Source organism: Epinephelus fuscoguttatus, linkage group LG3 (genome assembly GCF_011397635.1).
Source record: "Epinephelus fuscoguttatus linkage group LG3, E.fuscoguttatus.final_Chr_v1".
Taxonomy (NCBI): domain Eukaryota; kingdom Metazoa; phylum Chordata; class Actinopteri; order Perciformes; family Serranidae; genus Epinephelus; species Epinephelus fuscoguttatus.
Genome location: NC_064754.1, coordinates 37,692,193 through 37,719,953, shown reverse-complemented (window position 1 = coordinate 37,719,953; position 27,761 = coordinate 37,692,193). Strand labels below are relative to the sequence as shown.

The 27,761-nt window shown below is 39.8% G+C and overlaps 1 protein-coding gene across 4 annotated transcripts in view; it reads left to right on the top strand.

The window, feature by feature from the left end:
• rab11fip4b (RAB11 family interacting protein 4 (class II) b) overlaps positions 1-25,887 on the top strand; it is a 75,735-nt gene extending 49,848 nt beyond the window's left edge. For 3 of the 4 annotated variants that reach the window (XM_049571452.1, XM_049571455.1, XM_049571454.1), the window contains 13 exons: positions 8,645-8,895; positions 9,885-10,070; positions 11,770-11,904; positions 15,347-15,382; positions 16,468-16,567; positions 17,666-17,769; positions 17,974-18,114; positions 18,453-18,534; positions 19,395-19,532; positions 19,728-19,886; positions 21,349-21,429; positions 21,873-22,016; positions 24,035-25,887. In XM_049571452.1, the coding sequence (XP_049427409.1) occupies positions 8,645-8,895; positions 9,885-10,070; positions 11,770-11,904; positions 15,347-15,382; positions 16,468-16,567; positions 17,666-17,769; positions 17,974-18,114; positions 18,453-18,534; positions 19,395-19,532; positions 19,728-19,886; positions 21,349-21,429; positions 21,873-22,016; positions 24,035-24,154 (1,677 nt within the window). In that variant the 3' untranslated portion in view covers positions 24,155-25,887. The remainder of the gene's footprint in view (positions 1-8,644; positions 8,896-9,884; positions 10,071-11,769; positions 11,905-15,346; positions 15,383-16,467; positions 16,568-17,665; positions 17,770-17,973; positions 18,115-18,452; positions 18,535-19,394; positions 19,533-19,727; positions 19,887-21,348; positions 21,430-21,872; positions 22,017-24,034) is intronic. The other variant, XM_049571453.1, reaches the window with a different exon arrangement.
• The last annotated feature ends 1,874 nt before the right edge of the window (positions 25,888-27,761 follow it).

The following is a 27,761-nucleotide window of genomic DNA, read 5'->3' as shown; positions in this document are numbered from 1 at the left end:
ACCAAACAGATCAACTTGCATCAAGAATTCTCTCGGTTCCTATTTCTTTTATTGATATGTACGGTATTAGCTGCTGTCTCCTCAGCTCCTTTGGTCATTTAGATGTTGCCAGGGTAAAGACAAAAACAACTTAAAAGTTCATGGTAAACGAGCGAAACTAAATTAGACACTCATGGGAGTCTCCCTGTGCTGGCAGCATCTTTAGCTGAGAAAATAAGATATTCAGGTTGTACCAGTCGTGCCCAGTTATGGTCTGCTAAGTTTAAAGTCATCTTCTCCCTCTTTTTACATGTAGATCAATAAGGCTGTGAAATGCATCGTCATCCACGTAATTCTTCACTGTGCCAGGAGGGCAGATTAATGATTTGTTCAGCACTAAACTGGTATTGACTCAGCATAGACTAAAGGGGTGTGAGGAGAGGTGGATCAAGAGTCTGTCTTTTTAATGACAACAACACCACCGCAGCTGTTGTTGTTGTCCAACATGATAAAGAGCTAGGGTCTTTGATGACTTTGAGATTGAACAGTAACCTCAAATTAATTGGCATTTCAGTAAGTAATTACTCTGCCTGTCACTCTCTATGGGAGTTTTTGTACGTGTGCGTGCGTGAACGTTGATTACAAGGATACACTGTTACTGCATGATAGAACATCGATTAGCTACTGAAAACAGGAGTTAGTCTTGTCAAAAATACTTGGCCAGTAAAGTTGAACCTGGTTTTAACTGTGAAAAGACAAGATGTCAGAGTGAAGACAATGAAGAGAATTACAATAAAAGAAACCGAATAAACTTGTACATTTTCTCAAAATTTTTAGAAGATGATTTCTTTTATTTTTTTCCTCCAAATTGAACAAGATTTACCCATTCCCTCTAGAACAGGGGTGTCAGACTCATAGTTCATGGGCCACATACAGCCCAATTTGATCTCAAATGGGCTGGACCAGTAACACCATTGTATAATAACCTTTGAATAACACCTCCAAATTGTTCCCCTTCCTTCATTGATATAATGATAATATAATAGTATAATAATGTTTTTGTAACCTTTTAAAGAGCAGTGAACTTTTACTTCTTAATAATATTCAGACATTGGACGTAGAATATGAAAAAAAGGTTAACACCTAAAAAGTATATATGAGTGTAAAGTACCTTGAGACAAAAAATACAGGTTATGCCTCCTGGGACGACTAGACAAGCTTAAGGAACACTGCAGTTACCTCCATAATCCAGCCAGTATGCTGCTGGATAGCAGGTTAATTAATGTGTATGAGGAGATTTTTAGAAAGTGGTGATAATATTTGGCAGCAGTTGAGCGCTGCTGCTAAATCAATAAGTGGAAACATTGCTACACTAAGTATTGATTGTTTTTACAGAGAACGGTACTCTGGTCAGGGTGGAAAAGCCTCTGAAGCAGCATTTTACATCACTGTTTGAGTTGCTGCACCCTTTAGCAGACAAGTTCTGGCCCGCGGGCCTTATGTTTGACACCCTTGCTCTCATGTACACATAGTACATGATGCATTCAGTTTCCGAAGAACAATGATTCAGTGTCACTGAACTTCCTAAGAATAACCTTTATTGTTTGCGCACCAGTGAAACATATCTCCATGAGGAATTTGCATCCTGAATTTGGGTGGCTAAATGATTTGACTAAAGGTCACGTCAGAGGAAATGAGATTGCAAGTGAATATGGGAAGACTTTGAAATAAACTTTCCAGTGCATCTCTGAATGCAGCATTCACCTCCCACTCACCTGTTTGTTCCAAATCTGTCTCTTGCATAAACGCACACAAGAAAATACTGTATGTTTGCCTCCCTAGCAACTAGCACTGTAGCAGTAATTAAAATACAATAACAATTTTCAATACTGTAATCTTTCACAGTGTTGCTCAACAACGGCAACATGACAAATACATTACTCAACGTTTTGAGTTTCAGGACTGTGTCAACATGGTGAGATTGGTATTCATCACTCATGTTACATAAACATTCATCTATGCACTGCTGAAAAACTAATGTCACCGCCAAGCTCAACCGAAACTTAATTAGGAGATCAAATTATTTTCCATTACTTAAAAAAGATTTCTAAATTTGAGGCATGTGTTGCACAGATTTAATAGTAGTGCTTTAAGTTGTCTTTTTAAGTTGGTTCCAGTGTCTCCGGCCTTTTCTCTGCTCTTCCATCTGTCTCTTTTATTTCTCTCCACTTGACACGTAGTAGTGTCTCTCTGAATCTCTTGAGCTTCCCGTAGAGGAGTAACACGTGTCCCTGCTCTTTATTTTCTATCCCTCTATCTCTTCTCTCCTCACTTATGTTTCTATTGCAGCTGCAGTGGATGTAAATAATACATTTTTCTCCGAGAGCCTGGCTGTGTTAGAGCATCCTCCTTACTCTGTGTCGTACATAACTATTCATGCTGCACAACTGTTGCACAAAATCTGTAGCTGGAAAATCTGGGCTAACCGTCTTTGTGTCGGCACTGAAGGTGTCTGACCTGTATTTTCCCAGAGAGAGTTTTTAGAGGGCACATGCTTATTCAGCCACACTTGACATCTAATAAATCTGTCACATGTGGGTAATTCAGTGCTGAATGAGGATGTGTAAAAACTCATCTTCAAACCGAGCACCTGGACAGGGCTCTGCTAAGAGGGTAGCTGGACAGAAAGAGCATACACTAACATGCTGTCTACACATACACGTTGTCTTTAAATATAAATATAAATATATATATATATATATATATGTATATATGTATATGTGTGTGTGTGTGTGTGTGTATATATATGTATATATATATATATATATATATATATATATATATATATATGTGTGTGTGTGTGTGTGTGTGTGTGTGTGTGTGTGTGTGTGTGTATGTATATATGTATATGTGTGTGTGTATATATGTATATATATATGTATGTACAGTCAGGTCCATAATTATTTGGACAATGATACAGTTGTCATCATTTTGGCTCTGTACACTACCACAATGGGTTTTAAATGAAACAATGAATACCTGCTTAAAGTGCAGACTCTCAGCTTTTATTTAAGGCTTTTTTTCAAAAATGTAGTATGAACCGTGTAGGAATGACAACCATTTCTTCACACAGTCCCCCGACTTTTAGGGCTCATAAGTATTTGGACAAACTAACATAATCATCAATTAAACAGTCAGTTTTAATACTTGGTTGCAAATCCTTTACAGTCAATGACTGCCTGAAGTGTTGGACACATAAACATCATCAGATGCTGGGGTTCTTCCCTGGTGATGCTCTGCCAGCCCTTTACTGCAGCCGTCTGCACTTCCTGCTTGTGTTTTGGGTGTTTTGCCCTCAGTTTTGGCTTCAGCAAGAGAAACGCATGCTCAATTGGATTCAGGTCAGATGATATAACTTGACCATTGCAGAACATTCCACTTCTTTGCCTTAAAAATGTCTTTGGTTGCTTTTGCAGTATGCTTCAGGTCATTGTCCATCTGCACTGTGAAGCATCATCCATTGAGTTTTGAAGCATTTGGTTGAATCTGAGCAGATAATGTAGCCCCAAACACTTCAGCTTTCATCCACATTACCAGACTTAGATAGACCACAAACACACAGCAACAGTCTGTTCAGTCAGCCTGAATTTCTTATCTCAGGAAAGGAGACAGGATTTTTCTTTTGTCTTCTTCATCTTTTTCTTCTCTGACATTAGCCTCACCTGGGAGAACGGGAAGAAAAGCAGAAAAGATTCGATGTCTGTATTTTAACTAGGTCAGACCCTGCAGCAACAGACTTGGAGAGATCAGAAATCTTCTTCCTATTTTATTTAAGAATGTGGGGGGAAAAACCCATGTACAGCAGCATGCATGCTGTGCAGAGCAATGCTATGAAGCTGCAGAGTTCTTACATCTGGTCTGTCATGGACATGAATGTTGTTCAAAGTACAACACAGTGTAAGTTTTCCTAATTCAGTAAAGTTTTGTTGTGCATTTGGACCAAATAGAATTATTCATCCTTATATTTGGTATACATGTTGACTACAGGGCATCATATCACATATCTTTAAAAATGCTCGTGATATGTGAAAATACTCACTTGCAAAACATAGTTAAAAATAGATTTTGGTGTAGTACATCAAGTGTACTACCAAACACTGAAAGGTTTTAGACACTCATAGATTAATTCATCTGATGAAACATGCTGGTAAATAGTCAATAACAGCTGATTTGTCTTAAGCAAACATTTAAAGGTGATAAAAATTTCCTCTTTGGCGAAAGGGTGATTTGAAGGCATGTCAGGCTTCAGGCTGAGCCACTGCGATTAAAAGCACAGTATATCTTTGCATCCGGGGTTCAAAGCCACTGGCAGGTCAGACACTGTTTGGCAGGCCAGCTGTGTTTGTGCTCCGGGGAATCAAGGAACTCAAAACAGTCTGTAGGCTCGTGTTTTGGCAGTTACAGCCCCAAGGCTTTTCTGGAGCAGGCAGGTACAGAGAAATGCTTACTGTAAACACACACACACACACACAGCTCCTCTGTCAATCATCCCTTTTTACTATTCTCATCAGAGTGACTGGCAGAGTGCAAAATGGGATGTTACTGTCCATCAGTGTCTTTGCCTGAAACAACAGCTGTCAGACCAGATTTAATTGGCAGCCTAAATGATGGCACACTTTGCTCCCAAACATGAGGCGTGACTGACTGCTCAACGTCTATCATCTCTGAACACTTGAGTGTTCGCCTCAACAGAGGAAAATGAACCTACTAGGTTGATTGTATTAGTGTAATGGAGGTACACTATACTGAATAACTATATGAATAACTGTATAGATATAATTATTACTGATTTTTTTTTTTTATCGCTCCATTAGGTAGAAATTTCCTGTTAATGTAAATTTATTGCATAAGCAGAATATCTCTCCTCTTCAGCCCATATTGAGGGCACGGTTCTTTTTTTTATTGACTCACTCTTCTAACATTATTTTTAGTTTATATTACATGAGCTAGCATTACATATGGAAAAAAACCTCCTCTGCTGTCTTCCTCAAAACAAGCGCACCAGGTGTCGAGCCTCCCTGCTGTGTCTGCTTGTTCAGTTTTTTCAAATTGTTGTGGTGGCGTACAGAGGGGGCCTGCCGGTTTCCTCACCTCACACTGTTTCTTTTTTCTGCTGCAGGGAAATAAGGAGACTGGTCTAAGGAATGCTAAAGAGACCTTTATCCCTGATTTTATTCTCTGTGACTCAGCTTCAGACCCCATGGTGGCTCTTTGTAACAGCACAGAGCCTCAGTTTATGAGTTCAGTGGGCACTTTTTAATTTAGTTGTGCACAAGCATGAAGGTTCCTGTTGGGTTGGGTATGGGATAGGGATGTAAGCAAATATGAATACATTATTCAGACATGAACAGATAATCCCGTTTGGATATTGCAGTATTTTATAATAATAATATTTGTGATTTACAGACCATCTCTAGAGTAAAATGGCCAAGACATCTTTTTGTCAATTGCCTTTTTTCATAGACACTTAAAACCAACTGTATTTTCATTGGAACTGCTTACACAACCTCTTTTTATGATTAAGTGATATGGCCCAATAAAGGTATTATGGCCCCTTTCTCTGATTATTTGTGTTTTTATTGATTTAGTCATTTTCATTAGCATTCTCATTTTTTATGAGACGCGTAAGGCCATCTTTGCATTTCTCTGGACCTCCTCCCATCATGTAAACAACTTCCACTCTTTAAGGAAAAATCAAGCAATATGTCATTTTGATTTGTGTGTTCTCACTGTTACAGACTCTTAAACGTTCCATTTCTTTCTCTAAAAATCTAGCTATTTGTATTAATTTCTCACCACTCCCTTACAAGTTACACAAGTTATTTAAGACTTACTTTTTTAAGATAATGATCAAATTCAAATCATGTTGTATTATTTGATTTTTAGGTACATTGCTCAAGTATTGGTATTTTGTATACTTTGTTATACATACATACCACATACTTAATATATCACACGAGATGGAGTGCCAATATTTAGTAAAACAGCACAACCTATGATGACAACCTATCTAATATTGTTTTAATATAACAGTTCTAAAAGTGCCTTTTATTAGTTAATAGAAAAAGTGACAACGGATTATGATTTATTTGTTTATTTATACTTTATTTAGCTCAGCCAACACGAATAGCATCACAATTAGATTGGGACTGGGCTGTTGCCAAGCAACACATAAACATTTCCTGCACAAAAACTTAATGTTGTATGTAGGTTTACATGTTACCACAGGCCAGCTACTTTGTATAAAGTACAGTTATCTGTATGTTTCCATTTATTTTGCAACCAGTGAAATAAGAGTCTGTTGACAGTCGCTTCGGTGGCATGTGGGATAACAGCTGAATAAGACAGGGCATTGCGACATCGGCTGACATGAGCACACCTGGAGGTTTGCAGTGAAGTATCCAGGCTTCTTTCCTTCCCTTCGTCCTCTTCTTACATCCATTCACAATTTAACTCTTGTGTTATTTGTGGAATTAAGTTCCTCTCCGTGGTGAAAAGTTTGTTGCGATGACCATTAATGTAGCCTAATTGTCAGTTAAAGTAATTAATGGTTTAGAACACCTGTAGGGTGACGTGACACTTGCATAGTTAAAAGTCAAAGTGGCGTTGCACTCTATATCAACACTCTACTTTGTCAGAAGTAACTATTGTATAATTTTACATACAATTTAGATGTTTTCTAACAAGTTTTTGATGTGGGCCCTGCTCACTTCTGGTATAAATCCGACATATATTTTTATGACATACATACCCCTCACATGGGATTGGAAATTCACTGTTTAGCCATGATTTCTACATCAGTGGAACTTAAAAGATGAAAAGTCAGGGTTGTGTGTGTGAGAGAGACAGAGAGCTGTCTGAATCTTAGTTGCTGACACCTTTTATTAGTCTGTAATGTTGTCTAATACCCACCTGACTGTCCTCAAGCTACTTTGTTATCTCTCTGCCTCTCATATCTTCCTTCAGCATACTCACATTCTCGTCTAATCTCGCCCGCACACTGTACCTCTAATTCCTTTTCATTCCTTCTTGGCTTTGTTCTTTATGCCCTCTTTTTCTTCTCCTCTCATGTTAGCTGTATTCTTCTCTGCTATATTTATTATTCCTCCCCACCTCCATCCATACCACCATCCATGCCTGTTTGACTCCCTCTCCCCGTTTCTGTTGCTACCCAACATGTCACCCTGCTCTCTCTCCTGATAACCTCTCTCGCTTACCCTCCTGCTTCATGCTGCAGTGTTTCAGCTGTTCAGTCATGCTGAGATAATTCCTTGTTCTCTGTTAAATAAGATGGGATTTGAGCCGTTGAAGAGTGAAACTAGATGGACCTGTGACCTTTGACATGTTGCCCTCTAACCTTTCCTAGCCATTCCCACAGTGAAAGAATTTACTAAATGGGATGATTTGTAAACAGCTCTGCTGAAACTCATAACAGGTTAATGTCATTTTGCTGAATTCCAAAGGACTTCCATGTCTTCGAATGTATTTTGGAGGAATACAAACATTTGTCCACCATTTGGCATTTCAGTGGTATAATACAAGTTCTGGAACTTTTTTTGCTTTAATTGTTTTTTAACATAGTTTCTAGTCCCCCTCCATTCAAAAAAAAAAGTGTTTTTCTTATGATCATGTCCCCTAGAATATCTGACCTTGACTACAGTATACTGACTTGTATCTGTGCAAGATGTTTTCACATTCCTCTACTGAAGGGGACAATGTCTGTGCATTATCCTAAAATCTGAGATTCAAACGGTCAAGTTAGATTAGGTATGTCACTAATATGAAAGCCAATCGCTGTCCAATATGGGAGATGCATATCAATGGGGGAACAGACTTCGACAAAACACTGGCAAAGAAACCTGGAGCCCCCTGCGTAGAGCGGATTTGTCACACTTGATCATACAATAGCGTGATGAGAACTACTTACAATGATAGAAACAATCATTGGGGAAAATGTATTTGACTTGTACTTTGAGTTTTTAGCTTGGCCCATGCCCCGTCTGCTAACATGGAGGTAGCAGGCTTTATGACCTATACTGTAGCCAGCCCCCAGGAGGCGATTGAGATGTTTTGGCTTCCCCCTGGGGAACTGTCATCAATCTGCATTATACAGTCTAAGGTTTCATCTGTCTGCCATTTTAGCTACTGGGGATGGACTGCAAAGAACTTACATTGATACTCTTTGGTGACAGGGGATAGCTACAAATAGCTGCCAGTGAAAACAAAGCACTATCCTCTTAATGTTTTGGTTGCCCAGTTTTAATAAGAGCCATCATTTTCCTGGGAGATTGTACCTGGTGACAGACAGAATTGCACAGTGAAAGCCAGGCTTATAGGGAACCAATTCAAACACTGATGGTGACATTATTCTATAGCTGTTACATTGTGCAATCGTGATTTACTTTGTAATGATTAATTAAAGAAAAAACTTGCCACTTTAAAGGTTTTCACTGAGAAGGATTTTGGCAGCATCACCACATAATCACAGTAAGAGCCACTCTCAAGCTCTAAATATTTCTTTTTTTACAGGTCAGTGTAAATGTGTGTGTAAACTTACTCCCCCCTTCCTTACTCTCTCTCTGCCTTTCCTCTCATCATTCTCCAGGGTGGTGAGGAGGAGCGGCCGTGTCCGGTCATCATGTGCACGCGGGCCTATCCTGACCCCGTCCCTGAGTGCCAGCTGTTCCCGGGAGAGGTGGAGGAGCCTGAGGAGGAGGTGGCAGACGAGGGCAGGGAGAGGGAATCAGACAGAGACAGTGCAGTGGAAAGTACCCAAGGGTCAGACACCTCTGACGGGCTGATCAGACCTGGAGACAAGGAAGACTCACTGGGAGATCTCTTTTTCCCCGGGGAGAAGTAAGTATTGTTCTCCTGTTTATGCTTTCTATTCTCCTTGTTCCAATGCTGCATACAGAAGAGTATTCAAGGAAATGAAAATTCATGGGGACAAATGTCTGTTTCTGCTTAGCTGAATGCTCCTCACTGCTGTTTTCTCAATCAGACTCTCTAAAATTCTCTGTCAGACTAAAAACATTATTTTCAAAGGCCAAGGCCAAAGTCCCACGGCCACAGAACCATTTTTCCTCTCCCCACCACTCTTTTTGTATAATGAATCTGTCTGCAAGTGATATTTTGGGGAAAATGTATCCTCTAAACTCAGTATACAAGGGGCTGCTTTTGTGATCATGTGTCATCATTCATTTTAGGTCAGAACCTGAAACACTTTGTACTCCTGACCATGGGTGCAGATCTGATGACAAGTTTGGGATGGACACAATCAGTTGTGATTTTTTTTAATTGCACGCGTGCAAATCATGCCCACAGAGCGCTTGAGAGTGCCAGCATATTTCATGATTTCATAGAGGCTCATCACCAAGTCATTCAAAAAGCACTACAAAGAGAATCATATGCTTACCTTTACTGTTTATTTCTCTTAAACAGCCAATAGCACATGGAGCCAGCCATCTCCCTCCTCTCCACTGCTTCACTGTTAGTTAATGCTGCTTCTAGTTTCAGGGTCTCAGGCATGTTATGTCCACTCACGTTCTCATCTCTCGCCTCTCACAGATTCCCATTTCTCCTCATCATCTTCCCTTTCTCCCAGTATATAGGACTACTGTATACATTTGTTCAATTTCAATCATTTAGGCTATTTAGAATTTGGGGGGGACAATTTGTGTTTTTCAGAATTTGGGGGGGACATGTCCCCCCCAATCTCCCCTGGGATCTGCACCCATGCTCCTAACATTACTTATAGAGTGCCTATGTTTTAATTTACCACCTAAAATAAATGAACTGAATACAGAGTGTAACTAAGTACAATGTCTCCTCCTCTTTTTCCTCAGGTGTGGTCAGACCAGCATCTCAGTGACCTCTGACTTATCTACACGTTCCTCAGCTTCTCTGAACGAGGAGCAGTTTGAGGACTACGGAGAAGGGGAGGAACCAGACTACACTCCCAGCAGCCCCTGCCCAGACGACGAGACTCGGACCAACGGGTACTCAGACCTCGGCTCATCTGTTCCTTCCAGGTAAGAGAAACTTAGACAGAGAAGCATTGTTCACAGGGATTGCTTTTACATGCTTGTAGCCCATTATTTGAAACATTGGCCGTGTTTCAGATGAACATCTAACACTGTAATGTTATATGTATGACAGAAAAAAGGAAAAGCATAATAGGTCCACTTTAATGTTCTGCAAACAAGAGCAGAGTTGTTATTTAACACTGTAACTTCTATGTATTAAATGGGTGTGGAGACTGTCATCTGCTGCTTATGAGACAAGACTTATGGATTATCAGGTGGTTTGCCATCTCTGCCAATAATTTCCATGCTGACAACTGACTGTTCTTATTAACAGTGTTTTGGAGTGGTCAACTTGGTAGCAGTGTCAAATTTTGATGTCAGGGCGACCACAATAAATGTCCAACATTTAAATGTTAAAACAGTGATTAGGTCTCTCCCCTGCCTCCTCCAAAGAAATGTTGTGTTTTGTCAAATTCTCTCAAACTCTGAATAGTTGTACTTTTTACCCAAGTAAGCTTGTTGCAACAGTAAGAGGAACTCCACACATGCTAATTGTGCAGCTAAGTGGATAATGACAGATGATTATTTACTTGTTTGAGATTGTTTTACTGATGACCTACTTTAGTTTGAATTCAGTATCATGTTGTTTTGAGTGTAACAGGGAGTGATGTAGAGAAACTCCACACAAATCACAAGGAGAAGATGGTTACTGCAAAAATAGTTTTAATCAGCCGATAAACTGAAGTAATTGTTTTCCAGCTTTCTGGGTGAATCATAGCACTTCTTCCAGGCCCAGTAGAACATGTTTTGTGGCCCAGCACCCACCGTGGTCCTTGGTTCAGAAAATTATACATTTCAGTTGTGTGTAGGCTTCTTTTCGGTTTGGTAAAGGTCAAGTTATGATAAAAATGTCGATCCGTTTCTGTAGCTTCAGCTGTGTTGAATAATATGGAGCTGAGGCTCCACTCTGCAGAATCATTACCTGACTCTTATTATTCTGAGTTTTGACTGTAGCAGTGTAGCTTAGGAGTTCTTGCCCTTAAGGCCACATTAATATTCATCAAAGGCTTGTGTTTAATGGGATTAAGTCTCCCGGCTGATAGAGTGGCAATACTGCTCTATGCTCCTTCCACGCATACCAAGCAGACAAAACTCGCCAAATGGAGTTGGCGTGGAGATTTAAATTCAAAATGAGGCCCGCATTTACAAGAAGTCTTAGACAGCTCAGCATGGGAAAAAAGTTTGAATAACTACAGTGTAAAGAAGTTTAAAGGTGCACTCTATTTTTAGCACAGTGTCCCCTAAACCAAGAATGAGTTTTAGGTTGAGTTCAGTGAGCTGGAAGAAAATAATGGGAGTTATTTGACACTTAAACAAAAATCATTGTGTGTATCTTCACAGACATGTCTTGCATTATGGCTTTTTCTTATTTTGGCAGAAGGACTAGTAATACAGTCTTTGTTTTGTTGTCTTGCTTTAACTGTCTGCTACTCTCAACATACTGTAACACAGTATGAAGACATGATCATCTCATGGATGGTCAGAACATGTTTTTTCTCCTTAGTCTTTGACATCTCTTTCTCCATCTGTTTCAGTTTCAGTTTTTTATTGCACTCACATGGTGTCTCAAACAGTCCTACGTTTACACATAATGCTCCTTCTCAGTGTACTGAAAAGCTGTATATGTTTCTCTGTGTGTTAACAGTGCGGGCCAGACTCCTCATAAGGTGCGTCAGCATTACACCGGTGAACTGATGGATGTCTACTGTTCCCAGTGCAGCAAAAAGGTCAACCTCCTAAATGACCTGGAGGTTCGCCTCAAAAACCTCAAGGCTAACAGGTAGGAGACACAAATGCACACAGACACACACACAGTATGACACAGGATATACACCCACCAAATGTCAGTTGTCAGGGTTTTTTTTTTTGTGTGGCCTTTTTCTGCCCTCAAATGTTTCCTGCTGACCACAGTACTCTTATTCTGACTGTAAGCCAGTCAAGTTGAGTCAAATCAAATCAGCATGTATTCGCTGACTGCAAATTTTTCCTGCCACTTGAATTCAAATTAAAGTCAATATAACTCCATGTGGTGAAATATGCTGTAGCAGTCATGAAACGCCCAATGCCATAAACAAAAGCTTCTACTTGAAAACCGGTAGGGTGACTCAATTCTGTGAGAAACTAGCATTAATCACCCCGGCAGGTAATTTTTAAACACAACAATGGTATATTAATAGACAATACCATAATTATCTATGACAGCAATGATACACCACCCTGTTTTTATGTGAGACAGACACAAATGTCAGCCATTATGTGTGAAGCACAGGAAACATTCAGATGGTTTTGAAGTGTATGATGACTGGTGAGGTTGACTCAGAGGTCACTGTTTGCTTTGTGAGCTCTTTTTTGTTTAGTATAATTTGGTAAGTGTGTCTGAAGTGTTAGACCCTCGTTTCATGCACAAACACATCATCATCATTCACATGCGCACACACACACAAACACTAATTGATTGTTACATAAGGCTTTCACTCCTATGCTTACCTCACCAACCATTGTAATAGGGAATCTATTATTGGAAACATAATCCGTGGTGACCATTAATAGCTCCACTGGCTACCTGCGAACACAAATGCACGCACACACAGAGTTAGTAAAGAACACTAAATGTTGTAGAATAATCTTTTTAAACTGTGAAGTCATTTTTTGTCTTTGTTACTTGGATGCTGTGCTGACTCTGCAGGATTTCTCCCCAGGGAGAAATGGCTCCATAATCCAGCATGTCTCTCTAATAACAGCTATGCTTTTGCCTTATGAATAATGAAGTGCAGATGGACAGAAAGAGACAGTGGAAAGAGCAAGAGTAAGAGAGAATGAAAAGAAATCAGTTGGAGAAATCAGGGCTGAATCATATCGGAAAATTTAAAATTTTCATTTAAAATGTCCTTATCTTCCTCTCTCTTCTTTCTTATCTGCATTATTATTTTTGTTATTGAAAAATAAATATGAATCTTGATTACCTCAGTACTGTAAGAAACATGTGCAACAACTGTTTCTGCTTCAGCTTCCAAACCATGGTCAGAATGTTGATGCCCACTCCAAGGCTAACACTCTACTTTACCAGCTCATCCACTGTAAAAGGGTCGTTTACATGCTGCGTTTTTTACACCCTCAAATCCTGTGTCAGTGTAGATGCACAGAAGACACACTAAAAAGTGAGAGCGATACTGTTACGCCATGCAAGCACCCACTTTTCAGGACACAGCAGCTGCGCCCTGAAATAGGCTAAACAAAGTTCAACTACAGGAACACAGCAAAGCGCACTGCATGTCATGTGACAGGGAACAACCAATCACAGCCAGCATATCTTTTTCCTTTTCCCATAAATATCAGTCTAGGGGAAATATGGGGGAGAGGTAGCAAAGGCTACTCAGAGCTTTGCAGTCTGTCCCATAGAAAATATTTTAATACATGCACACTAATAAAACAACACCATCAAAGCTTACACATGGCATTTACAAGTAGTTTTCTTCATCTACTCATTCTCATATGTCATGTGGAGCGAAGGGCAGTATATGTACGCATGAAGCCCAAGGGGCAAGGTGTTTCCAGTCCTCTGGTTGGTTGGATTGTGTTGCATTAATATCTCAATATAGATTTCAATTCACGTAGTCGTTCAGCCTTGCTTCAAATGGGGTGAGCTCATAGGAAATGGATACAGACTGATTAAGATGGTTGTGGGAATGGATTGTGATGAAGACAAATGAATATAAAACTGTAAAAAAAAATTTTTTAAAAAGCACCATATGCATAAATCCAAAGAATGACTGACTTCAGGATAGACTTAATGGATTCTGAATGGACAGAGGAAGGAGCTTTTGCCATTAAGCAACATACAGTATTTAAAGGAGCACTTGTACTTGTCAGGCTCCTAAACACACAGTTACTTACATCAAATTGGCCACAGTGAAGCATGAGTTATAAATATGGTTTAAAAAATAGGGGATTATTGAGGAAGACATGCTCGCGACCATGGAAACGAGAGTTTGTGTTACACACAAAATGTTTGGTATCATTTTTATGTGAAAGATTCTTTCTCTACCACACTGTATGTCAATGTGCTTCACTTTTGAGAACATCTGTGTGTAACTTATACATTTAATCATTTAGCTTATGGGAAGAAGCAACAGTGCAGGGTTTAAGTTTAGGAGCACAACCCCAGAAATGCACTGCTCATAATTTTAACCATGTAAAAACACAAAGTGAAGAACTTAAAAATGGGAAACTTTTTAATTAGCACATTTTGTACATAACAGCACCAGTAAATGGAAGACTGAAACAAGATCACACAGGTCACATGCATTTTACATGGAATGTTCAATAATAAATGTGTTTGTGCAAATGAAAGTTCAGTGATTAAAGACTTCTTCTAGCAGTAATTCTGCTCCGCAGTTTTAGCTTCTTAGACTTCTTCAAAGAGGGCATTAGGTTAAGTGAAACATTAGCTGCAAGGGAATCGTTTTGTCACTCAGGATTAAACACTCTGTAAAATTTAGCTTCATCTAAATGCTGAGAGGTTATGCAGGATGATCAGCCTCTGAGACACCATTGTCAAGTTATTTCTTGGTGAAGCCTCTTGATATTGTAACATTTTATAATGTGTTTTTTCCCACAACTGCTGTCTGCACTGAATGACATGCGTGTCTTTGAGCTTCTCCAGAGGTGGTACCAAAAAAATAGGATTGACACGACACAGATAGAAACACACCTAAACTGTTTCACATGGATGCAACAGTGATCATTCTTGTATTTGCACAGAGTAGATTTTTATCGAATTAGCCAACTTAATTGTACACTGCTGATGCACCACCTCACCGTGAGTTGGCGCTAATGTTAGTTTAATGTCTACATCATACATTCATTTGTGTGGCCCTACAGTATGTTTGCTCGTTTGTGTTAATCCGATGTGAAACCCAGCACAGACAGCCACATCAGACTGAAAGACTCTTTGGGCTTTTGTCCCCCTGAGACAGTTGCTGAGCCAACAGAAACCCCGGCTCACTGAACCAGGAGTGAAATTGTGTTATCATTGACATGTCCTTCAGTGTTTCTTTCTTTCTCTCTGTCTGTCCTGCATGTCTGTCACACTGAATAGCCAAAATCTTAATTGCCATCAGCAGTTAATTCTAGTGCGTCGTTGAGCTGCAAGTCTAGACGTATCCGTGGCAATTCACTGTAATAAAAATGTCTTGTCATTTTTGTGTTTTTCCCCTGTGTAGCCCCAACAGGAAAATCTCCAGCACTGCTTTTGGAAGGTAAGTCGCTCACCTGTTTGTGTGTGTCCAAGTGTGCGTGCTTCTATGTGTGTCTACAGGGAAGGTCACTCACTTGTACTTTGTGTGTTTATGCACTATACAGCCCGTGCTGCACGTGTTTGCTCTATTTGTTGACATAGGCGCACAAACACACACACACGGCAAGATTAGTTATCACTGGGCTGCCTGACCATTGTGCCCTAACAGCCAGTTAATTAGTAACTGGTTATTCAGAGAAAATGCATGTAAATCTATATGGAATTAATCTGATCTGAAACCAGACGTGCTGTAAAATCTTTTGTTTTTGTTTCTGGAGTTGAGGGGAAAAAAAGAGTTCGGACATCAGCTTTTTTAGTGTCAGCCATGTATACCTCTTCATGGCCTGTTGATCTGAAGTAAGTGAAATGTTTTGTATCCAGGCTTCTGTCCTATTTTCACCCACAGTAACTGAGTTATAGTGACAGAGTGAAAATGGCCTGTCAGACCTGACCTATGTATTCAATATAAGGTTTGGCACTCTCTGCTCATTCCCTCTTCTGTCCTCTCTGTCTGGTTTGATTACTTCTTCCACTTTATTGCTCTCTTTATCTGCTCTTCTGTTCTTTCTCCTTTCTGCTTCCTCTTTTTTTCATTTATCTCCTCTCCTCTTTCGTCTTTCCTCCTCTCCTTTCCATATTGCTAATCTCAGTAATGGATCAGAAGCCTGCTGTTCTCAAGTTATTTCCATCAGAGGAAAAAGATGGCAGTTGTAGTCACATCACGGCATGAATGTCACACTTGATTGTGTGACATAGTCAGCTATACGCACACCTGTGTGGGTGTCTGTTCGAGCATGTGTGTGTACTCATTTAGATTCTGTTTGCAGCAGCTTCTCTGCTTGGCACTGTCCTTATAGTCCTATACCATCCATGCAATCTTGCAGCAGGAGCACTGCAAAGCTGAGCTCATTTCCCCTCACTCTCTCTCCCACATACACATATATACAGTATATACTGGAAGTAAATGCTCTCAGATCCAGCTGGTCCTCACCTGGATCTATTCTGGGCAGATTCTTTAACTTTCTGTGTCTCTGTGTGTTTGAGCAGGCAGCTGCTTCACAACAGCAACTTGAGCAGCAGTAACGGCAGCACGGAAGACCTTTTCCGAGACAGCATTGACTCCTGTGACATTGATATCAATGAGAAGGTATGATTATGTTCATGTCCTTTAGTGCGAATGCCGTTGTGTTTGCTCATATGTTGATCAGTATCAGCAGGCCATTATGTAACTGAGCTTCTTTTTGAGCACTGAACAAATGCTTGTGGGAAGTAATAACTCTTCCTGTTTCTGTGTGACTACTGAAAACTCATAAAAGATTGAATATTTCTCACCTTCAGCATTTTTCAGCACTAAAATCACAGAGAGTGAAGAGTTGTTCCTGGTGGATGCACAGCTTAATTTTAGCACAATCCCTGTCAGGATTCCTCCTGTGTCTGCAAATTCAAGGAACAGGGTTAACATTTTTTAGCCTTTGAAACCTTGGGCATTACTCAGACAGAGTGCTGCAGGACAAAAAGCTAATGGGAGTTTCGGTGTTGTGTGCGATGACATTTAATCTCCCCGACAACCTCTTTAGTCTCATTTTGCCTCTTATTAGCAACCACCTTTTTGTAAGATGCATAAAAGCTTCAAAATTTTAGAGTGGGGTATTTATTGATTTATTTTATGCAGCAGAACAAATCTCTCGAGTTTGTGTTAACCACAGATCTTATTTCAGGCATCAAATCAAAAACCCATTCATTTTACGGATTGGCTTTTAGATGAGGGAGCCTGAAGTGCAAACATGCCAACTCATTTCTGTGTTTGAGGACTCATTCCTGCACCACTCTATGCTTGCAGTAGGAAGTAATAATAGCCCTTCCTGTTTCTGTATGACTACTAAAAACCCATAAAAGATTAAATATATCTCACCTCCAGCATTTAAGGGACTAAAATCACAGAGTGAAGAGTTGTTCCTGGTGGATGCACAGCTTAATTTGAGGATGAGCCCTGTCAGGATTCTTTTTACATCTGCAAATCCAAAGAATAGTGCTATTATTTTAAGCCTTTAAGACCCTCTGAGTTGCACAGCTACTTTTAGGAATTCTGGAAAGTGTTGTTGTTGTGTTTGTTTTGTTGAGGGATATTTCCTAGTTTTCAAACTGGCCAGCATTTTTCAGCATCTTCAATCTGGAGATATAATCGTCACAGTGTTTATGTTTATGGTGCAAAGTCATGTTTTGATAAACTTTCTGTTTTTATCAGGTGACGTCTCTTGAGAAGAAGGTGGCAGAGCTTGAGAATGAGATTTTGATGAACGGAGATCTCAAGTCCAAGCTGAAGCAGGAGAACACACAACTAGTACACAGGTAGGGTCAGAAAACTGGATTTCATAAATACACATGATTTACTAGAACAAATAACTTCTTGTTGTTGAAAAGGTTTTGTCCCTTGAACGACAAATTGTGTAGACATAAAGTAACAGAGTGTTGCAGCAATTTAGTCTTTATTACCACTCAGTTCATATTGATACTGTATTGAATGAATTTTGTGTGATGTGTTCATTGCCTCAGGGTTCATGAGCTCGAGGAGCAGCTGAAAGACCAGGAGACGCGAGCAGAACAAAATCTGCAGGAGGAGCTAAGACGACACCGAGAGTCCTACAGCAAGATGGAGAGAGACAAGAACACACAGATAGAGCTGCTGACCAACCGGTGAGAAACAGACAGATAATTACACACACTACACATACTTGGATGTTTTTTTATTTATATGCAAATGTATGAATTCATTAAAGAGATGCTGAGATGCAGTTTTGATTATGGACAGCTGGATTGCGGCTCTTAAATCCCCTGGGTATGGACATTGACATGCCTGCCTGTTCAGAGAAAGTGCAGAATGTAAAACTGTACTCCTCCTGGGGTTAGTCAGTTGCCTGTGGAGCTACAGCATATACTGTGGACGTTTGCTTAAACCGCTGCCTTAGCTTACTAAAAGACACACTCAGCTTTTATATAAAAGTAAACTGATGTCCAGGATGTTGTGTTTTTAGAGTCAAGCAGCTGGAGGAGGACAACAGTGAGATGAGTCTCAGCATGTGTCGGCTCAAATCACAGACAGAGAAACTGGATGAGGTAAGTGTTGTTTACTTTTTGTATTTCTTCCTATGTTTGCTTTCTTTTATCTTGTTTGTCTTTTCTTTTTGTGTCCTTGACATACATTGAAGGGGGAACTCCACCAATTTTGTTTACAAGTTGTGGAGAGTACTACTGCATATGTGAAAAGGTTGTGTAAAGCCTTTTGTGGTTCAGACCTGAACTGTTGACAGAAGGGTTGTATTGTGGGTAATGTAGGCACCAGGTTTTGAAAAGAAGGAGAAGGTATGGGGGTTTCTCTTCCTCACATGCAAGGTCTTTGTAATTTCCATTTCCACACTTGTCAACACAGCTCCACTGCCCTTTTAAAAAATGGCAGTTTCTCTCATAGTTGAGTAATGTTCAACATGCACACACATGCACACACAGACACAGATAATGGAGAACTGTATTTTATTTATGAGATGAGGTGTTAGAAACAGCCACTGGGGGCTGAATCACACCTCTATATTGAGACAGTGCTATGTAAATACCACCAAAACCGCTAGCTGTCAACTCTTGCTCACATAATACGAATGTGTGACGGAAGGTGTCACAGAAATGAGTCAGAAAACATTTCTCTGTATAGAAACACTTGTCAGTGAAATTTTCATGTATAAATGCACACTGAAAGCCTTTTGTACCAAACACCTGTTTTGCTTATATTTATGCATGCAGAAGTTTCTATACATGTGCATGTTTTGATGGGTTTGTAAATTTTGAATGATTGCATACTCTGAATTGGAATGCTTTTCTCATAATGTATGAGTTTATGTGTGCTTGTCTGATTTGACATAACTGAAACATGTAAATAACACAAACTTTAAACTGTAACTGTCTGTGTATCTGTCGTTCCTCAGGAGAAGCAAAGGATGACAGACAAGCTGGAGGACACCAGTTTGCGCCTGAAGGACGAGATGGACCTCTACAGGAAAATGATGGACAAACTGAGACAGAACAGACAGCAGTTCCAGAAAGAAAAGGACGCCATGCAGGAGGTGGGAGGGACTATTTTATGCAACCACACACATGCACAGAGTGGGTTGTGTGTTCTGCTGCTCACTCTGTTCTCTTTCACTCCTCTCTCTCTCTCTCTCTCTCTCTCTCGCTGCCTCATACACCTACGCCTACACCTTCAAAATACTGCACTGGCATTATATAACTTCGCTCATCCGTCCTTTCTCTGTGTGTAGCTGATAGAGGACCTGCGTCGAGAGCTGGAGCACTTGCAGCTCTTCAAGCTGGAGGCAGAGAGGCCCGGCCGCAGTCGCAGCTCTTCCTCCGGGCTGGCAGACTTCAACAGCAGGACCAGGGAGGTGGAGCTAGAGCACGAGGTCAAGAGGCTCAAACAGGTACTGATAAAAGACTGTTCAAATGTCTTTGTTGTGCATAGGCAGGTCAGTGTAGCGACTGAGTTTGTTTTAAGATGCAGCGATAATACGCTTTCACATTAATTTTAGAGAGTGGGAAGTAAAATGGCACCTGTTGTACAGCTTTGGTTTGAAAGCACTGAAGCAGGTTGAATGAAGCCTTTTATCTACAAATACCCGATTTGTTACAGAATACTTGTCATGGTTGCTTTTTTTTTTCAAAGCAGCTGCAGCAGTATCTTGGCTGACCAGTTGTTTTTTAATTCACTTGCTGCACAAATGACTTGTTTTCCTATCCTTGGTTTCTAAAGTGTGTCTTAATTTTACACATTTTTTATGGAATACAGGTTTGTTTTATTCATTTAAGGCTTTTTTAAATATATTTTTTGCCATTTAACATGACTGACCACCATGCTACTTACTCTTTACAATTATTTTACACACAATGGCATCAAGTGCACTGTTTTCATAAACCAAGCCACACTGTTGTTGTTTATCATGGCTGCATATGCTAAGTGGTTGACATTGAAACACGTTGGGTTTAGGCAGAATATGTTATCATGCAATACCAATGTGGTTTTGTTCCAGTAACGATCAGAGCCAATCACACTGGCTTCTTATTCCCTTAAAATCCCCTTTAACAGCAGCACCATCCTCCACATGCTGTACTGATAGTCTGGTGATGGACCTTAACCCAAATGCAGAGTACACATATTCTCTATGTTTTCCACCATTCTTTAGTTTCTGTATTCCCAGATACAGTGACATTTGCCTCGAGGTATCTGCCTGCCAGATATAAATGTCATGTTACTGTTCCCAGTCCTGCAAAGTGAACAGACCTGGTGCAAAGTAAACATTAGAGTCAAGGGAGTGGATGAATGTTCTCTCTGATAAGACTAGTAAAAGTAGATGTTAATGCTATTTGAAGTTGTGTAGAAGCCTGTTTCTGACTCATTTTCATGACATGTAATGTTATGCATTAGAAATTATGCTTCCAAGTTCCTAAGCTAATGGAAAAGGCCATTCAAAAAGCGGAAGTTACTAAAATGACCAGGGTAGCCAGTCAGTTAGAAGTGGGGATTTGCACAGTGTGTCTATCTTATCAGGTACTAAGATTATAAAGTCCATGTCCCGCTGTAGCCACACACCAGGCTTGTCACATTACGTCCAGACAAACAAGAAGGCGAATGATAATAATGGTTTTATTCCAGCTTCAATCTGCAGATTCTTCTTTTTTCTGTTTTTGTCTCTGAACATTTCAACTTCTTATCCTGAGCTCCTTCCACCAGTTTAGATTTAGAACAATTTGACTGTGCTTGGATGAACAAATTATGTAGCTGTGCGCCTACCATGAAAGACACTGCCCTGTGACATCCATTAGGATTAGCTCACTATCTTATGCTTGCCTGTGCACTTCTGTAAATGTCTGTATGTGTGTGTGCAGCGATTTGTGTCCCAGGACTTTCTTCCCCCTGAACTTCAGCACCTGGTGTTGTCTGGGGCTCGGCTCCGTCCTGGTCTGATGGTAAAATTGCTTCCGTGACCTTTGACCTCCCGATTAACCACTAATCACAATGGAGTAGAGTGAACTTGCCCAAGCTGAATTGGGGTCAGTGCTGCAATTCCCTCACTAATGGTCGAGGACCGAGCGAGGGAAAAGCAAACTGACCTCTTGTCGGCTTTCAAAGGCAACTTAATCATGGAGCTTTCATAACACACCAGACAAAGCAGGGGAGCAGTTTGTTCTGTAACACGTATAACCCACGTTACGTCCCATAGGTGTTGCCAAAATAGATTGCTGTGTTTGCTGCTGGATGAGGTGCAAAGTGCAGTGTTTTGTGGTATGGGTTGAGTGAGGCTTGAGTAGCGGCCATCTTTTGAAAAGCATTATCACCGCTGCGCTGATACACTTTTGTGGTCCAGATCTCATTCTCTGTCTCTCTCTCCTCTACTATTCTGTACTTTTAGGAGAACCAGAAGCTGAAGGAGCAGAACGATGATCTTAACGGTCAGATCCTCAGCCTCAGTCTGTATGAAGCCAAGACACTGTTTGCCACGCAGACCAAGGCCCAGTCTCTAGCTGCTGAGATAGAAAATGCCTCCAGAGACCAGGTAAAATGAGAAAAATGTTCACAGTGTAGTTTATTCTTGAACACGTGTGTGTCTATGTTGTCTTTGTTGCCTGTTATGCAAACCACCATTCTTCTTAAATGGGATTTAATTTGAACAATGTTATTGATGCTTTACATACAGTAGTTAGAGAGTAACTGTATTTCTAGGACACAGCACAGCAGGACAGTGTTCTAGATATTACTTTATTGTAGATTTGAATCTATTACGCATAATATGGAGGTCACTTCTCACAATAGACTCTGACCAACACCATGAAAACAAGCTGTCCATGCCTAAAATGGGACAACACAGTGTCGGCAGGTCCTTAAAAAAGTCCTTGAATGTCTTAAATTCAATTTTATAAATATTAGCCCTTAAAAGTCTTTAAATAGTATTGACTTTGTATTTGTGAGGCCTTACTTGCCATAAACATTTGATCTAATTTAATATATCCATCTTTTAATTTCTTTATGTCAAAATGAGTCGGGCTGTGCGGCATTTCTTTCTTTCCTTTTTTCTCCAAATCTCTTTATTGAGTTTTCTTCAGACATGACGATGTCACTACAGTAAATCCAGGACATGGCAAAGCATCTGTGAGAGACAAAACAATAGAAAAAATGAACCATCCACCCTCCTACCGCCCCATGTTGGTCATGGTCATAAAATAAATAAATAGGCCTAAATAAGAATAAAAATGAAATAATGAGATAAAAACTTAAACATTATAGGCATATAGTAGAGTAGACAACAGGTACAGAGGATCATGGGGAAGGAATAGTGAGGAACCCTCTTTCCTCCTGTAATGGGCTCCATCTCAGGAACACTATCAGCATCAGGAATAAAAGTGAGGTCACTAATAAAGTTTTGTAGGGGACTCAAGGTGAAAGTCCACATTTCTGATGTGACAAATATTTAAACCTACCACTAAGCTCAACACTCTATAGATTAACCTAGCTCACTCTAACAACCATATTCCAACATAATACCCACCTCTGCACAGGACTATATACTACTTACCTTTATACTTACCTGCAATGCTTGAGTAAGAACAAGGTGATTTCTCTAAATATCAATCTTAAATTTGGTGATTTTTGAAAAGGTCTTAAAAATAACAAATGTAAGTGTCTGTTACATGTAGACACCCTGAAAAGGCACTCATTTTTACCTTTAGGTGCATTAGGGCTGAAACAACTCAGTCACTAGAAAATGGAGTGGTAACTATTTGGGTAATGGATTACTGCTGGTCTTTTTTTAAGCAAAAATGCCAAATATTCTCTGGCTCCACCTCCTTTAATGTGTGGTTTTGCTGCTTTTCTTTGTTTTGTGTCTTAGAAAACAGATTTTTTTTTTGGTGTTTTGGACTGTTGGTTAGACTAAACAAGCAAATTGATCAAATGACTTGGGGCTATAGGGAATTGTGATGGGCATTGTTTTCCATTTTATAACATTTTATAGACCAAATTATTAATTAATTGATCAAAAAATAAGAGCGTCAAGAGCTTAATCAGTAATTAAAACATTCACAGAGACTCACAAAGAATGTGAGATGCTCCAGCAATTCAAATTTGCAACAGGCCGCCATTTTCATGACAGTGTGACATAATGTCTGTTCTGCACAACATTGTTAGATGATGCCTTTATTTAAGGTGCAAAAGCTCCGAAAATTGTCATTGTTCCAAAAAAAAAAAAAGTAAAAAAATTTGGTCCCATTTTCGTTGATTTACGTTCTGGTAAAAGCACTTTTGACATGAACAGAAGTTAAAAAATTATATTGAGGTGTCAATAAATCACACTAAAACAATGCCCCAGGTATTTAAAGGCCAAAAGTGGCATTTCTGTATACATAACAATTAATGCGCTTGATTATTACAGGTGTTTCCCTAAAAAAGAATTTGAATATAGCCAAGACTATATACAGAATTAAATATCTGTAGCAAAGTAAAACTAAGAGACTCTTGTGCTACAATATATGTTGATGAACTACAATGAAAATGTGTGTTATACATTTCTCCCACCAGTTAATGGAAGCCCTGAAGGAGCAGGAGGAAATCAACATACGTCTGCGACAGTACATGGACAAAATCATCCTGTCTATCCTGGACCACAACCCCTCCATCCTGGAGATCAAGGGCAACTAGCAGTGACTCAACTGGAGTGAGAATCGTTCCCAGTCTCGGGAGAATGAGGATCATTCCAGTTGTTCGATCAGAACCTGCAACCCGAGTCAGGAATCTGTACAGGAAAGCGGAGAGAACCAGAGCCAGGCTTAGAAACTGGAACTTAGAAATAGACGCACATCGCCCCCTGCTGTTTGTGGCAGGAACAGAAAGGGAGTTTTCTCAACCAGGGATTGCTCTCTGGCTGCAGGTCATACTACTGTGACTCTTTGACTTGATCAACCCTGCTCTGTTTTTATTTGCTGTCTATGCTGTGAACTGTAGTTACTGTCACAACTTTGAGATCATATGACAAAACAGATGTTTCCTCCCAGGAATATCCTGCGCTCAACATGCTTTGAGGATCGACGAAGTCGCTCCATGTAGTACACTGGACATTTGTACTTTGGCATAAAAACTGGAAGGATGTAACAAACGTGACGGGGGTTCTGCTGTATCCTGGTGTAATATTAGCTGTATTATCCACAGATAGACAGTTTGGTGTGATGTCTTAGGAAAATACGGTGAGACAGATGAACAATTCGGCAAGCAGACTGTAAACCCGACTCTTAGAGGCATGAAGGCAGACCAGTCGAGTGTTGCCTGATCTGTAAACTGCCCATCTTTTCTCCTCTGTAGGTGTTCTCTGAAGAATGCATTTGATGACATATTTGTACAGGCACGTTTAAAGAGAGGATAGAGAAAAGTGTCAAAAGTGGTCGGAGAAAGAAAACAATGAGAACCCCTATAACTTCAAAGGAAGCAGGAGGTTTTGAAAAAAGTGGGGCGTCAGATGATGGACTGTGTATGCAAGCAAAGGAGGGTTTTAGTGAAGTCGGTAATGGTTAATTGAAGGTGAAATCGTTTAACTCCTGAGAACATGTCTTCCAGTAACCTTGCAACAGCACTTGCAGTGTCAATCAGTCCACTGAGAAGTGGCCCTTAGTTGGTTCAGGCGAGTGTCACTTTATGGAGCAGAAGCTGCAACCAAGGAGTGTCTTTAAACTGTAACTTCCATGGCTGCTATTTGCTAGCAATGCGTTGGCTTGAGAAGGTACATTGTTGCTAGCAATAGACCCAATGATGTTGCACAGAAATGTAAGGATATGAATGTACAGGGTGTATGGGGGATTCATGTTGGAGTGACTGGTAGCCATTGTAACATGGTTTACTGAATCATCTCTTTATGCTCAATGAAATCAACTCAGATATTGTACGTGAGTATGCACTGGAGACTCACTTTTTGGTACAAAACAACTGGATTAGCAATCTCATTGAAGCCTACAGATTGTTTTTAAAGCCCTCTGAAACTCTCTAATACTGTAAATATAATGAATGTACAACTGGATATTTCACTTTCTGTGAGGCCAAAAAGGCTTTTTGACTTTAAATCTCAGTAATTGGTTTTGACACGTGGTAACACACACGTACAGTATTCAGTGCTGTAATGAAGAGGGCATTGTTTAGGGGAAAGAAAACAATTACAATCTGCTGTATTATGTAATTCTTCTAAACTTGAGTTTTGCTTCCTTGCACAAAAAAAAACTTGTTTTCTTTTGCATGGTTCACCTTTTCTTCTGTCTGTGCCTTTTGAGGACATTTTTCAAGACGATGTTGCTATAGATTTACATAGTTTTTTGAAGGTACATTCTATGTCTACGTCTGACATATTTTCTCGACTTGTAAATGTTGTAATTAAATAGTGATAATTTGTATTCATGTGCCACTCACCACTCTTTTTCAGATTAATACTATGAAAACTATTTTATACAGTTTTATCAAGAAAGAACTTGCTTAGGTGTCCTGTTAGAAAAGCAGTAGGCTATAGCACAACGCTTTGTATGGTATGCAGGCCAGGTTAGCATTTTGGGAATATTTTGTCAATGTAATATTTTTTTTATGCATTTGTGGATGCTTTCTTTCATTTCTCAATTTATTTTGTTAGTCATGGTAAGTCCATTGCTTTTCAACCTGCTTCAAAATGGCTTTTTATATGGTTGTAAACTGTCTTCCTAACTTAAACTAAATGATGAGCATTATGAGCAATATTAACTTATTTACCAATACCTGCTGATTTGTGTCTTGTTTTGCTTCACAAATCGTTTCACTCTTTAGCTGCTCATGCCATTCTAGATTAAAGAATGAATAAAGAAACAGTACATTAAACTGTAAAATTTGTCACAAATCCATTTCTTGTAGCTCCTATATTTTGAGTCATTAGGCCTTTCCAATGTGATGTAATCACCATAAACAGCAATTAAAAATGGCTTTGGCAGTGATGCTGTCGTGTGAAATGTATCATTTTGAATTAAGTTACAAATTACAGGTAAAAAACTCCTCCTGAATATCTGGATTTTGAGTTAGAGAAAAAATCTGAGCACACTATAGCAGGTGCTGGGTTCGTGGCCTGTGAGAACAGTGCTGGAGAAACACTGATTTGTCATGTGAAACTGCTTTATTCAGTTTTTAGCAGTTTTAATCACCTTTGTTTTGAGAAAAAAAAAAGAAGAAACTTCTGCAGATAATTTGGCTCCCAGTGAAAACCACCTGAGCAATTAACACTGAAGGGATTCTAATCTTGAAGTTTCAGTTGGTTGCATCTGCATTCCTCAGTAGACGCCACTAAATCCCTTAAATCTTACACACTGAACCTTTAATGGAAAGCTGGTTGCATTTGAAGCAATCATTACAACACCTTTCAGAAGTTGGCCCACACAGCTGGAGTTGAAAAACATGTTGGGAGAGGTAGATCTATTTTGGCATGAAGCCTATAGTATTTGTCTAAAAATGTGTGAACAGAAGAACAAGGTATGTACACTAATATTGCAAGTGTGATTGTTGAACATCTCATCACACTGTTAAAATGCTGCTGTAACAGCCTACGCTGTTGTGGGAGGGCCTCCAGTAGCTTTCCAGTTCACTGTGCAGGCCAGTCAAGTTCTTCTTCTGCACCAAACTCCAAAAACCATTTCATCAGGGACGTTGCTTTGTGCTTGAGGGGGCAAAGTCATGCTGAGTCAGGAGGCAGCCTTCCTGAACTGCAGCTTTAAAGTTGGAAGCACCACTGATGCATGAGATAGCATTAAGACTTCCTTTAATTTAAATAGGGGGCTTGCCAAAACTAAAAGCCCCAAAGTACATACTGTAAATGCATGTGGACGGTGGTAGGAGTGTATCTGTCATAATATAAATGCAAATGTTTCCTTGTGGTAGTACAGCGGACATTTTTTGTAGATTATATGAGCCAATTCTGCTCAGTCTGAAATGTTTACTTTGTCTTAATATTAGGCACACATACCTTTTTGTTTCATTTTACACTCATACATTGAAAGGTGGTGCACATTCTGTGTGTGCTACGCTGATGGTGAGTTGCTGCCGAAGACTATACTATAATATAGGCATTTATCAATTTAAATTGCGTCACTGTCAGATTCTGGTTCAGGTAAGGAGCAGGAAGAACAATGAATTCAGCAACTATTTCCCATGGGACATGAACAAAACATCAGCCTCCTCTATCCTAACAGGTAGAAGTGCTCTAACACACAACAAAACATATAAGCTACAAATCAAAATCAAAACTATCCATGTA